This window comes from Colossoma macropomum, unplaced genomic scaffold (assembly GCF_904425465.1).
Source record: "Colossoma macropomum unplaced genomic scaffold, Colossoma_macropomum, whole genome shotgun sequence".
NCBI classification, from domain to species: Eukaryota; Metazoa; Chordata; class Actinopteri; order Characiformes; family Serrasalmidae; genus Colossoma; species Colossoma macropomum.
In genome coordinates, this window is record NW_023494788.1 from 31,832,061 (window position 1) to 31,846,331 (window position 14,271).

Genomic DNA, 14,271 nt, shown 5'->3' on the forward strand with positions numbered 1-14,271 from the left:
GGAAGAAGAGTAGATGAGAATGTCATCAAGGTAGGCGATGACAAATTGCCCTAACATGTCTCTGAGTACGTCATTTATAAAAGCTTGGAACACTGAGGGGGCGACAGAGAGTCCGAAGGGCATTACAAGGTATTCATAGTGCCCCCTAGTGGTCAAAAATGCAGTTTTCCACTCATCTCCTTCCTTGATTCTGATGAGGTTGTACGCAATTCTAAGATCTAACTTAGTGAAAAACTTAGCTCCTTGCAGTTGTTCTAATGCTACTGGTACTAATGGAAGGGGATAAGGGTACGCTTTGGAAATCTGGTTTAGGGCCCGATAATCAATACAGGGGCGTAGGCCGCCATCTTTCTTCTTTATAAAGAAAAAACTGGATGCAATGGGAGATGTGGAAGGTCTGATGAAACCTTGGTCAAGCGCCTACTGAATATACACATCGAGTGCTTTCTGTTCTTCTTGGGACAGGGGATAGATTCGGGCTTTGGGAAAAATGGGGTTTTCAATCAGTTCAATGGCACAGTCATAATTTCTATGAGGAGGCAGTTTGGTGGCATTCCTTTTGTTAAATACTTCCTTCAAATCTGCATACACAGTAGGGACCTCCATTGTGGACTCAGAGTTGGGGCTTTCTATGGAAGTGGATAAAACTGAGAGGGAAGGGATGGTAAGGCAGTTTTGGACACAGTAATCAGACCATTTGGTGATAGTATGTTCAGCCCATGAAATAGTAGGATTGTGTCTTTCTAACCAGGGGAGTCCCAAGATCAAATCAAATTCCGATTGCTCTAAAACTAGAAAGGACATTTCCTCCAAATGAAGGGCACTGGTCTGTAAAATCAATGGTGTTGTGACCTTGGAGATGGTCCCGAACCCGACTGGTCCTCCATCTAGTGCGGCCACTTTAAGAACTGTCTGGAGGGTCTTCACTGGGATCTGCAGCTGTTCCACTATTTTAGCATGAATGAAGTTCCCCTCCGCACCAGAGTCGATCAGGGCTGAAACCATAAGAGAAGCAGGATGAAAGTATATAGTCACAGGCAACAAAACAGATTTCGAAACCAACCCCTTTGTGGGCTTTGTGAACTCCACGTGCTGTCCAGGGGTCGGCACCTTGCTTTTTAGTGGTCTGGCTTGGCAGTCGCGAACTTGATGTCCTGCTTTGCCACAATACAGACATAGATGATTGCTCAGCCGACACAGTCTTTCTTCCTGTGACAACTGAGAGGAATCGCACTGCATAGGTTCTGTGGTTTCAGCGGCCTCCTGGGTGACTTTCACATGAGGGAGTGTCCTTCTGTGGGTTTTCTCAATCGTGTTTCTCTTTCGGGAGTGTAGAAGATGGTCTAGCTTAATAGCTAGAGTTATCAGCTGGTCTAGCATCAAATCGTCATCTTTGCTAGCTAATTCGTTTAAGATATCAGCATTAAGTCCTTGACGAAATATCACTAGGAGAGCAGCCTCATTCCAGCCACTGCTTGCTGCTAGAGTTCTAAACTCTAATGAATAGTCCACCACGGAACGATCTCCCTGACGTAATTGAGACAGTAATTCACCACAAACTTTACCCTCATAGGGGTGATCGAACACAGTCTTGAATTCCTTAATGAACTGGGCATAAGACATGTGGTGAATGTTAGCCCAACTGGCTGTGGCCCATTCAAGAGCTTTATCAGCTAAGCGAGACACCACAAAAGAGATTTTAGCCTGGTCAGAACTAACAGGGGAATTGTCAAAAACTACCGAACATTGTAACAAAAAACCACGACATTTATCCGGATTCCCTTCAAACTTGTCAGGTTTACTAACCGGAAATACTGCGGGTGCAGTCACTGCCGTGGTGGTGGGGGAAGCCGCGCTTACAGTCTGATCTGCGAGGCTCATATTCTACAGCTGGCCTGTTAATCCCTTCACACTGGTGACCAGTAGAGCCAACTGAGCTTGCTGCTCTGCTTGTTGGTGGGCTAGTGACTCCAAGGATTGAGTCACTCCGGACAACACGTGTTGATGTCGGCCTAGGAGTTGTCCTTGTTCGCTGAGAGCCTTTTGAAAGGCTTCGGGATCCGCCGTCTGCATGTCGGTGAGGTATTCTGTGACGTGTCAACAGAAACCAGACGCTCGCGGATGTAAAAGACGATGGCGTTTAATAATACCAGGCAAACAAACTGAAAAGGGCTGAGCAAAAGACGAAGTCACAAAAACAGGCAAAAGTTTCCAAAACACAGATCAGTCCGAAGGAGCAAAAGTACAAAAGGGATGAAGCAAAAAGGCAGAATCGATATAAACAAAGCAATGGTCAAAACACAGGATAATGGCAGTCAAAATACAAACGCTCAGTAGTCTACAAAGAAGCAATACCTCGCACTAGTTTGCACTAAAGCCCGGGCTTATAAAGTAAACTACACAGGTGATACAAGTTAGTATTCGGGAGAGTTGGAGCGCTGATTGGAGCGTGAGTGAGTGTCAGAAGTCACATGAGCCCCCATTGAACTGTGGGCAATGGAGTCCGTGTTGGAGTCAGAGTCTGAGGGAAGTTGACGAGTCATGTGATCTCCCAGAGGATTCTGGGAGATGAAGTCTGTCTCTTTCTGAGAGTTTGCCGAATGCGTGACAGCTTATGTGAAGCTTGCTTCTGTAACATTTTATTTTGATAGTGACATTTAGATTATCTGAAGATGCTCAATTTCTATGAAATTCTAGTGAAATTAAGTTGATTATTAACAGGGTATAGGTTAGTGTTATGCTCACAGTGTACAGAGGAACCACAATTTGAACTAACTCAGTAGAATGGTCCATGTACTCACACTTAAAAAGATGGTTATTCAAGGGTTCTTTAGCAAAGAATATGGTTCTATAGAACTATGAAAAATCAAATAGCCCTCTGCGTTAAAGTGTTCTTCAGGCTGATGGAAAAGGTACGGTAGATGGTTCTGTATGGAACCTTTTTTGAATGGTTCTATATGGCATCCAAAAGGGTTCTTCTATTGTTACAGTGTCAAGCTTGTAATAATAGAGGAACCTAGAACCGTCTATAGCACATTCATGCACATTTTCCATCAATCTGAAGAACGCTTTCATGATGCAAAGAACCTTTTAATTATGCAAAAGGTTCTTTGAATGTTCATGGTTCTGTATAGAACCCTTTACTAAAGAACCCTTAAAGCAACATCTTTTTTAAGAATGTAGCTCTCCATTTACACTATAATTTGATTAAAAAGAGTTACTTTATAGCACTAATCACAGTGTTACTCTTTTTTTAGGCTATACGCCATATGTTCAAAATAAATATAATAATACAAATATAACTTGGTGTTAATGTTTGGTTCATTAGATGTTCACTAGATACTTATTAGATGACAAAATGTTTCGATGACAAAAAGGTCAGATCCTTGAGTACAGTAACAGAGACATTCATAGGAAATGCTTACAAAAAACATGAATGTCCCAATATTGACCCTATTTTGGGGAAGTCATAATTTGTGCATCTTTCTATTGTAGAGACCAACTTACTCACACAGATCATTTTAAAGCATTCAAATATTGAAATGTCAGAGGCCATAAATTTGTCTTCTCTTCATTTCATGGTGTAAACTAAATTTTAAGCTTTGTTTCCTGGAACATCTAGAGCCGGATTTTAATTAAAGGATTTAAAGAGAAATACGAGACTAATGCCTGATATATTTTGTTGCATACTGTTCATGCACTCACTGTTATGCAATCTGGCTAGTACAGAAAAATACTGCCTTTACTATTAATTTTTATGGTGTGGTAAAGGCATTAACTACTCACATGCTTTCCAAAATTCATTGGTAGTAGTTACTTATTAGTCAATTTAGACATCCTATTCCAAAACCATGGGCACCTAATGCCAAGTCTAACCACAGCTCTAGACCACTTTCCAACCTCCACCAAACTTTACTGTTGGCACTATGCATTCTGGTAGGTAGCATTCTCATGGCCTCACCCAAACCCAGATTCGTCCATCAGGCTGCCAGATGGAGAGGTCTGATTCATCACACAGGGAACACGTCCTTTAGCATGCATATAGCGACCCCACTCTGTGAGTTGGCAAGGTCGTGACTGAGCTGTTGTTGAGTCTAAACAGTTCCATTTCACAATGATAATAGCACTAACAGTTGACCAGGCCACATTTAGCAAGACAGCAAATTCACAAACTAACGTATGGCAAAGGTGGCATCCTATGAAAGAGTTGTTCAATAGGTATGACTCATTCTACTGCCAATGTCTATGAAGATTGCATGGCTGTGTGCTTGATTTTATACACACTTGTTAGCAATAGGTGTTACTGAAAAACCTGAACTATGTGGTGCCCACATACTTTTGGTGATATAGTGTACATATAAATATTATATGTATATTAAATACGTACACATCACATTTAAGCAAGGAAAACCCAACTGAGACCAAATGCATGTGTTGCAGCTGTAGCGAGGCAGGTGAAGCTGACCAACAAGCAGGATGCAAATGTGAGTGAAGTTTCTTTAAGTTTATATGGAGAGCAAAACAGTCATAGTATGTATCCATGAAGAACAAACTTCTCTAGAATAAAAATATGAGGAAACAAGGAATAAACAGACAATTAATACCACAAACCATAAACCACACAGCAGCCTCCAAAACAAAATAAGATAAACACTGTGTGTGCATGTCATATCTTTAATTGTTCATCCTCGTTTCTGTTCCTTGTGTCTTAGCTCCTACCTCTAAGGAAACAAGGTAGAGATGCAAGGATAAGATGCAAGGAGGAGCTGCTATTGGGCTTAACGGATCTGCCAGTAATAAACTTTTAAATCTTATTATCGACTGACTGTTTAAGAATGCTTTATTAAAATTTAGCCACTTTAACAATTTAAATAACTTCTATCATTTTTTTTTGCCAAACCATCCCTTTAACTATAATCATCCAGTAACCACTGTTATACTGTTACATTAAGGAGGAAAAATTACACCACAGAACCTTTATTGTGTTACAGTAAAAAAAGACTTCTGCATAGGATGCACATGTTTATCCTCGCTCTGAAAGCCTCCTCTCTCATTTCTCTCCAATTCCTCCGAGCACACTTAAAAACTGATAAGTGGTGGACTTTGCTCAATTTCCGGGTCAGAGCTGGAGGGTGTGGAGCAGATAATCAATGATGCAGCATGTACAATTATGAGATGCACCCTATACACAGATAAGTAATGAGACACAGCTAGGAGAGATAATTGGAAGTATGGGTAATAAACTAAACACAGGGGGGGGGCGAACTTATGGAGACAACAGACAGGGTAGACACAGGAAGGGGTGGAGCCTGACTGAAAACTGATAGCAGTGGAGCCTTGTGATGCAGTTTCGCAGAGGTTCAGAATTCCAACAATAATTAAAATATCATTAAACCTTATATAAACGCTAAAGAATAATATAATTTAAATATTACAATACATTGATTAAATGTAATGCATTTCATAAAAAAAACATTTGGTGATAATAAAAGATTTTAATACAAACAATAGTTTGAAAAAAAGTTTATGTCAAATATATTGCTTTTATTTTTGCAAACTATTTGAACTTATTTGGCACACATTTATTTCTCACTTAAATTTTCCTACTGCAATAACAATAGTATGATTCATTAATTTCACTTAAAGTGTTTTGTGGGACCCCCTGCCATGACACATCTGAATGGACTTATTGCAATTACATAGCTACAGAATGCATAGTTATCTCCTTGGCATGATGCTGGCTGCCACAGGCTTTTTATTAATTAGCCATGTTTTTGGGCAAACTATACTTAATATGTTACCCTCAGCAAGACATCATCCACTTTTGAAATGTGGTTCTTCAGCAGAGTTGTTCTTCTGTTCAAGGTTAAATGGATAAACAACCACAGCACATGTTAATATTGCAATGCTATTGCACTCAATGTCTCTTGTTATTCACCCATAATGATTCTACGCTTTTGAATTGAGTAAAGTCTGCTCCTCCTTGAGTGCTTCTGCTTGGAAATACGTTTGGGAGAACCTGCTGAGCAGAAAGCCAGTGAATGCAGGAGTAACTGGAGCAGAAAGTGCCACTCTTTTGCCTTTGCTCACAGTTGGGAGAGCTTCACCAAGCAGAAACACACAGGCCTCAGTGATCACTTCTTTTTTAGTTACACCGGCTGAATACCTCTGTATGTTGCCTATCCAGTAATTAGACCGAAAACACAAATAAGATGCCTTGTGATGTGCCTTAATACATAATTCACTACCTCAAGGATGCACATATCGGGCTCTACAAGAAGTTATGCACATTAAATAGTAAAGTGTTTGCCATATAATGTTAAGATCAAAGAAGACCAAGACTTGTGGCAAGACTAAAGGCAAAGATTTATCTTCTCTTTTCATTTTGTAAGTATAACAAGTAAAATTTATTATCAGATATCCTGGTGGTTCTACTCAATGTACGCTAATCCTATAACTCAAAATGTGAAGAAGAACAACATCATATGATGTGCAAAAATCTTTGGAACCATTAGTGGGATGTTTGATGTAAAATGGACAATCTGCATCCCCAAACCTTAAAAAAAGGACTGATAGAAATACGGTTGAGGTTTGTCAAAACCCATTAGACCACATGGTACCCATGTAGTGGTGAATATAATGCTGCTGTTGGAACAAAGTCTCATTTCTCCAAAATGATAACTTTACAGGAGAAGGAACAAAGGAAAAATATATACTCACTTTTTTCCAAGTATTTTTTGGCCATTTCTTTTGGTCTATTCATCATGTGTAAAGGTCAACAGAAGGATATGTGGCTTAGAAAATGTGTGTGTGTGTGTGTGTGTGTCTGTGTGTGTGTGTGTGTGTGTGTGTGTGTGTGTGTGTAAAGGTCAACAGTCTTTCTCAAGTTATTTCAAAAACTAAAAATAAAAAGAGATACAAGGGGTAACACTTTCTATGAATGTCAAGTTTGTAAGCATCTATAAACACATTCATAATATGTTATAATGCATTCAAAAGGCATCATAAACATGGCTATAAATACTTATAAAAATGCATTACACATTATAGCCAGGCTTATTATGCATTATGAATTGTTAACATAATGCATTATAAGTTACTGTTCATAACAAATTATAAGAGCTCATAAGTTGTATTTGTATTTGTAAAGTGAAGCATACTGTTCTAAAGCCTCCTCCAGTGTTAAGAGTGAGGCTTCAAATTGAAGTATTTACTGAAGAATTTACTGAAACACTAAAACATACACAATAAAGCACATTACAGGCTTCAAAGGTATGATTTTAAACTAGTGCTGCCATCAGTAGTGTTTTACCCAGTATGGCAAAGTCAATGTACACCACTGTTAGCTTGGCACTAACTTAACACTGCATATCCAATAGAATGCTAGCAGAAATTAGCATTACTGTGGTGTAGTGTAGTGTTACAGAGTGAAGGTTTCTAGTGCTTGATGTTAGAACCAGGGAGAGAACAAATTACAATGACAGCACTCTACTATCTCACCTCTCCCTCTTCATGCCTTCACTCCACAGTAACTTCACATTCAGCGTGATGTCAGAGGGGGTTCAGGGGAGGGGCTGATGGGTACTTGGTTTGCTGTGATATAATGTAACATTTAAATTGAGAGCGCTGGTTAAAAAAAGCACATTGTAGCAATAATTCTATTTGTCTTTACTTTATGCTCTCCAAGCTGAGACTGATTTCTTTGGCACTGACAGTATAACATGTTATTAACACTACTTATAATGCATTATATTAACAATTCATAATGTATATTAAACATGGCTATAAAGTGTAATTCAGTGTAATTCATTTTTATAAATATTTATAACCATGTTTATAATGCCTTATGAATGCATTATAACATGTTATAAATTTGTTTATAGATGCTTACAAACGTGACATTCACAGAAAGTGTTACCATACAAGGTTTTGTTCCGACAGCAGCAATAAGCTGATTTATTATTATATGTGGAAGTTTAACAAATTATCATATAATCTGTGTTAAAGCAAAAGGGTTGACATGTTTCATTTGTCAACCTCATATATACCCTACAAATAATTGACAAAATATAACTGATAGCTTATTTTACATCCTGCCATCTTCGTCATCTGATCAAATTATTTAATTTCCTATGAATCATCCTAATCTTAAAACTGTAGAAAGCCCATGTGTCAAACACAAGGCCCGCAGGCCACATCAGGCCCACAACACAATCCTGTCTGGCCCGCAAAAGTGTTTTGATTTTCTATTAATATTAGCTCTTCTGTGTTCTGACTCTCCTACCCCAACAACAATCTATGGGACAGCAGTTACACCACAGGTCTACACAACTGTACACAATTCCTCACCAAACACACTAGCTGCATTTCAGCTGCAGTTCAACCAATATAAACACCTAACATTAGCTCAGTAGCTCAGAAATGTAGGTAGGTAGGTTTAAATTTAGGTAGGTAGGTTTAAAAGACCGAGCTCCTGGGGACATTTAAATTTTGATTTTTTATAAGTATTAATGTAATATTTCAAGGTGCACAACAAGTGCCTATATTTCACTGCTGATGTTTTTTGCATCTTTTGAATAAACAATGGTCAAATGGGGTTAGAACACAACAATAATTAAAAATTAAATTAATAAATTTTTTTCTCTGGCCCACAGATTTGTTGAGATTCTTTTAACATGGCCTTTTTAGTGGTTGAGTTTGACACCCCTGATATAAAGTAACAGGGCTGACTTAGAGTTTGTGCATGCAAGACTATATTATTTTATTATATATTTCAGTTAGTTTTTCTTGTAATTTTATTTTTACTTATTTACTTTCTGTAGAGTGTTTGTCCGAGCCTCACCACAAGCATTTCAATGCATAAATGTCCTGGCATGTTGTGCATATGACAAATAAACTTGAAACTTGAAACTTAAATTAGCCAATACTGCCGTTGAATTCATAGCTTTTTTATAGCAAAAGGGGACAGTGTATTGCATTAAAAAAATAACTTAAATAACTTTATTAAAAATAAAAACAGTAATAAGCTTTGATTAGATTTTCTTCGATTAGAAATTGTCCATTAGAAGTTACTTGGACCTGAAGGACAAATCAATAATAAATTAAATCAATGAACATCGATGCAAATACCTTCTAAATACATTTTTTTTTAAAAGTCTTGTTTTCTTTAACCTCAATGTGCAAAAGAATTAACCTTCATCATTTGAACACTGTTTTTTGTTGAACAGTTTAACTGTTCAAATGTCCTAAAGTAAAGGACGCAAAATGTCCTCTTTTGGCAAAATCATCCTAGTAGCTGTAGTCTCAGACGGACTTCCGCATATAAAAGAGTTCCCTTTGTCAACATACGAAGCATGTGCTTTAACAAACCCTGGGCTATCTGATAGCTGCGGTCCCATTACAGTTCCTCTATGCACGTTTCCATTGTAATTCAAGACTCATTCATTTGCATTCATTACCGAGAGTGGTCCTCCTTCCATTAGATGGCAGTACAGAGCGATGACGTGGGGAAGAGCATTGCTATCATGTGATCCTAACTCGCTTCCTTAAAACACCTCAAAACATCGTAGGACCTGTTTATATTATTCAGGTGACTTTAAGAAGAATATGGAGGGGCTTGTCAAAACGTCTATGAACCCAACATCAGAAGTGGTCGCTGATTTCAGAGGGTAAGGTTTTCGCTTGTTTCTTATAAGCACGTCAATGCTAGCTAGTCAGCTAGCAACACCGCACGTTAAGATCAGTTGATTTCCGATTCATTCATTCTCTTAGCCAGAGCTGATCTTGAGTTCAGTCACCCGAACAACTAAATAAATAAATAATTCAATAGAGTCTGGTCCACTGTCACCCTTCAGTGTGTATAGCTGTGTTTCCTCATGTTAGCATGCTTATAAATTAGTATAATTTTATAGTATATATAATTATTGTCCCGGCCGAGGACAGTGCTCTCGTTGGCTCGTTTTTTTTTTTTAGAGTAACTTAATGCCGTAATGTCATAGGAGCTAGCCATCACTTCAGTAGTCATCATTGCTCTATCTAAACTGGGGACCCCATGCTTTAGCAAACCTGACCCAGCACATAGGAATCCCAAAAATATAAGAATAAACAAAAACATCATGAATCTATAGGGCTTGGACAAATAGTGTCTGGTACTTATTACAGTTTGACATTGAAGGTACACAGTTTATGATTAGCATTTGTTTACTTAAGTAAAGAAAGACTGATGGCACTACTTACTGACTAGCTTTCGTATGGAAGTGCACTGAAGCTAAATTGAATTTAAATAGAAATTATGTTATATGTAGGCTTTATTTGCTTGAATAGTCTGTAATGTTCATTTCCTGCTTGTTTGGGGCTTTTGTGTTCAGTCTTGTCTCTTGTGATGTGCATGCTCAATCATTTTATTAGATTTTAGATTCCCTCCTGTTTTTTGTCTTTAAAAAAGTCCATAGTCACTTTAATGGTACACTATATGGACCAAAGTATTGGGACACGTACACATTACACTTACAGGAGCTTTATGACATCTCATTCTAAATCCATAGGCATTAATATGCAGCTATAACAGCTTCCACTCTTCTGGGAAGCTTTCTACGAGATTTTGGAGTGTGTCTGTGGGATTTTTTGTCCATTCATCCAGAAGAGCATTTGTGAGGTCAGACACTGATGTTGGAAGAGAGGGCCTGGCTCGCAGTCTCTGTTCTAGGTCATCCCAGAGGTGTTCAATGGGGTTGTGGTCAGGTCTCTGTATGGGCCAGTCAGGTTCTTCCACACCAAACGTACCCAACCATGTCTTTATGGACCTTGCTTTGTGTACTGGGGCACAGTCATGCTGGAACAGAAAAGGGCCTTCCCCACACTGTTCCCACAATATTGGAAGCATACATTTGTCGAAAATGTCTTGGTAATGTTGAAGCATTAAGATTTAGCTTCACTGCAACTAAAGGGCCTAGGCCAGCCCCTAAAAAAACAACCCCATAGCATTATCCCTCTTCCACCAAACTTTTCAGTTGGCACAACGTAGTCAGGCAGGTAATGTTCTTCTGACATTCGCCAAACCCAGACGTGTCCATCAGACTGACAGATAGAGTGTGATTCGTCACTCCACAGAATATGTTTCCACTGCTCCAGAGTCCAGTGGCGGCGTGCTTTACACCACTCCATCTGACACTTGGCATTGTGCTTGGTGATGTAAGGCTTGCATGCAGCTGCTCAGCCATGAAAACCTGTGTCATGAGGCTCCCGGTGCCCAGTTTTTGTGCTGATGTTAATGCCAGAGGCGGTTTGGAACTTTTATGCACTATGTGCCTCAGTACTCGGCAACCCCGCTCTGGAACTTTACGTGGTCTTCCACATCGTGGCTGAATTGCTATGGTTCCTAAATGCTTCCACTTTTATTTACACAATAATATGCCATAATACCATTCACAGTTGATTGTGGAATATCTAGGAAGTAAGAAATTTTGCGAACTGGCTTGTTGCAACAGTGGCATCCTATTACAGTACCACGCTCAAATTTGGTAAGCTCTTTAGAACACCCTGTTCTTTCACAAATGTTTGTAAAGACAGACTGCTTGACTAGGTGGTTGATTTTATACACGTGGCAGTGAGACCGTGAATGGAACACACATTCACTGATTAAGAGGTGTCCCAATACTTTTGTCCATATAGTGTATGTTTCCAGTCCTGTTGCGAGGTGAAGTGTTCCCTTACATTTAATGCAGTCAGTGCTTTAGTACACATCGGAATTCATTCTGCTGCCATTAGTAACACGAGTGAGAAGTGAGCCATTTCCGCAGCTATATCTGCCAAACAGTCCCTGCTCTTGCACAAATGGTTTCCCCTTTCTGTTAATCTGGTATGTTTTGTAAAAGAATGCAGTGTAGAAGCCTGGCAATTCAAGATTTCTAAGGGCTTTTTAATACACTTTTTTTACTCAAACTGTAAACTGCTAACTCACTGTATTTCTTTTTTGTGTTCTTCAGGAATGATGGATCCATGGTTTCTGCACTTAAAACGTTGCTGTTTTTTACAGTTTTAATGGTTACTGTGCCAATAGGGTTATACTTTGCCTCAAAGGCATATATCTTTGAAGGTAAGGATGAAACGTGTTTGGCTGTATCATCACCTTATAGAAGAGATTCTCACATGTCTCTTGCAGCCTAATAAATTAACACTGGTTTCCCTTTTCTCTCTCCAGGTTCACTGCAGATGTCCAACACAGATAGCTATTTCTATGCTGCTATTGTAGCAGTTTTGGCAGTGCATGTGGTCCTAGCCCTCTTTGTTTACGTAGCTTGGACTGAAGGTTCATCACAGAGAAGGAAGGGCAAGCATGATTAGACCAGGGCAGTAAATATACATCTTCATCTGCATTGCCAAACTGACCTTTATTGTCAGTGAGGGTAGTGAAAGGTTAAAGTTGACAGTAGTATTAAGCTTTTAGGAAGTATTTACTTGCAGTGGTTAATATGTGTTTGGGTACAAAATACAAAGGCTAAAAAAATTGACAAAAGACAACAAAAAATTTAAGTAACTAAGTCTTTTTTTTCATGCAGTTGTTTTTTTTCTATGATTTGTCATTTTGGGATGCAACAGTTTCAGAATTCTGAATCAGTGCCAAAATATTACTTACAGTATTAGGTGATGACACCCAGTGATGACACCCATGTCATCACCGGTGCTGACATTTTTGGTTTATTACATCTGAATCATAAATATGGATAATTGATCACTTTAAATTGGTTCACATAAATACATACATTTAACAAGTGGATGACAAGTGTGTCTGATGCAAATAAAGGGTGTTTAACGTGTGTGTTTGGATATTTGTTTTATTGATGTGCAGACACTCCACATTTCGTTGAATGTGTTGTTTGTGAACTATTGTGATCAGGACCCAATTAAAATATGTGGCAGTTCTCTTGTTCTTAACTGTGTGTTTTATACTTTGACCCAAATTGAATTTTTCCAAATGTTTCCTAAGTGAACTAAGTAAAATTCAACATAGAATTTCATAAACATTTAAATCTTTCTGTAAGTATGTTTTTTTGTTTTGTTTTTTTTTTTTCCCTTCAAATAGTTCATACGCAATAGATTGGCTTCCTGGACAGGAAACAGGGATTAAGCCTAGACATTCTGAATGGAAATTCTTCATTAAAAGGAAAATACTCCAGGACTACCCTGTCCTGTCTGGAAAACCGACCCTACATGTTTTGTCCTTGTTATTTGCTACAAAGTCAAAATATCTTTTCAAATATCAATTTGTAGGAACACTCATGAGCTGCATCTACCAAATAGCTGCATTTTGTAGGTTTACTGTCTCTAGTCCACCTGTCCTAATGGAAAGAGGACCACCATAGGACCAACAGATATTTTTTGGTTGGTAGACCATTTTCACCACAAGAGGGATGCCAACGTGGTAGTGGCCTGTTAATGGGTGGGTGTATCAGACACACTCCTGGAGTGTTTAAACATTGTGTACAGTTACTGGCCACCTTTTTTATTATAATAATTACAATTTTCAGTTATTCTTATTGCAAAAAATGTAATAAATACAGATATTTGTTACATACACAATTTATCAGTGGTAAGTTTCTGATTGAATTGTCACTGTTAGCCAGATAATTTTGGAAGGAAAGCTATTCTCTATTCAAATGATAGCTGTAGTATTATGGAAGGGCTGACAAATTGTAGAACCGATGGGCTACAGTCAGTAGTTCTAGCATTCAAAAGTCTGACAGAAGTACACATATCACGTCTTACAAAAATTAAAAATAAACATTCTGCTCAAGGTCGAGTTGCATGTTACGAAATAAATGACCTTTCAAATGAAAGGAATACAGAAGTTCTAACGTTGCCTATTTCATATCAAGGACTGTGATAACGTTCCACAGCCTTGAATCCACTTCCTCACCAGTTAACTATCACTGGCCATTCCGAGCTTGACTGTTATATTGTAATTTGTAAGTGCCAACTGATTCTCAGGCATAATGGAGAGCTGTAGAGGGAAAGCAATTCTTGTCCCTTGACTGCAATCTGTCAAGAGCTAGATAATGTATCAAATAAATTAACCTAGGAATGCAACTACTAATGTAATGCAATAATAAATACTGTTGGAAGTATTTTTTTTCCATCCTTTAGATGTGTTTTTACTTTTTTTGTTTTGTTCTTTAGAGGGCATAGTTTTCCATGGATGAGGAAAGGGTAGGGCACAACCCTTTTAAATGAATGCTATCTTAACCAGTGTTCAAGGTCCAGGATGATAAGACC

The 14,271-nt window shown here is 38.4% G+C and overlaps 1 protein-coding gene across 1 annotated transcript; it reads left to right on the top strand.

Annotated features, from left to right (window-relative positions):
- Positions 1-9,476: 9,476 nt before the first annotated feature.
- On the top strand, positions 9,477-12,920 carry LOC118807245 (vacuolar ATPase assembly integral membrane protein vma21-like). Its single transcript, XM_036569197.1, has 3 exons — positions 9,477-9,668; positions 11,985-12,094; positions 12,200-12,920. The coding sequence occupies exons 1-3, from the start codon at positions 9,607-9,609 to the stop codon at positions 12,340-12,342; spliced, it is 315 nt and encodes a 104-aa protein (XP_036425090.1). The 5' UTR covers positions 9,477-9,606; the 3' UTR covers positions 12,343-12,920.
- The last annotated feature ends 1,351 nt before the right edge of the window (positions 12,921-14,271 follow it).

Coding starts and splice junctions, on each gene's coding strand:
- LOC118807245 (XM_036569197.1), top strand. CDS start 9,607: ATGGAGGGGCTTGTCAAAACGTCTATGAACCCAACATCAGAAGTGGTC. Junction 9,669..11,984: donor GTGGTCGCTGATTTCAGAGG/GTAAGGTTTTCG, acceptor TGTGTTCTTCAG/GAATGATGGATCCATGGTTT. Junction 12,095..12,199: donor AAAGGCATATATCTTTGAAG/GTAAGGATGAAA, acceptor TTCTCTCTCCAG/GTTCACTGCAGATGTCCAAC.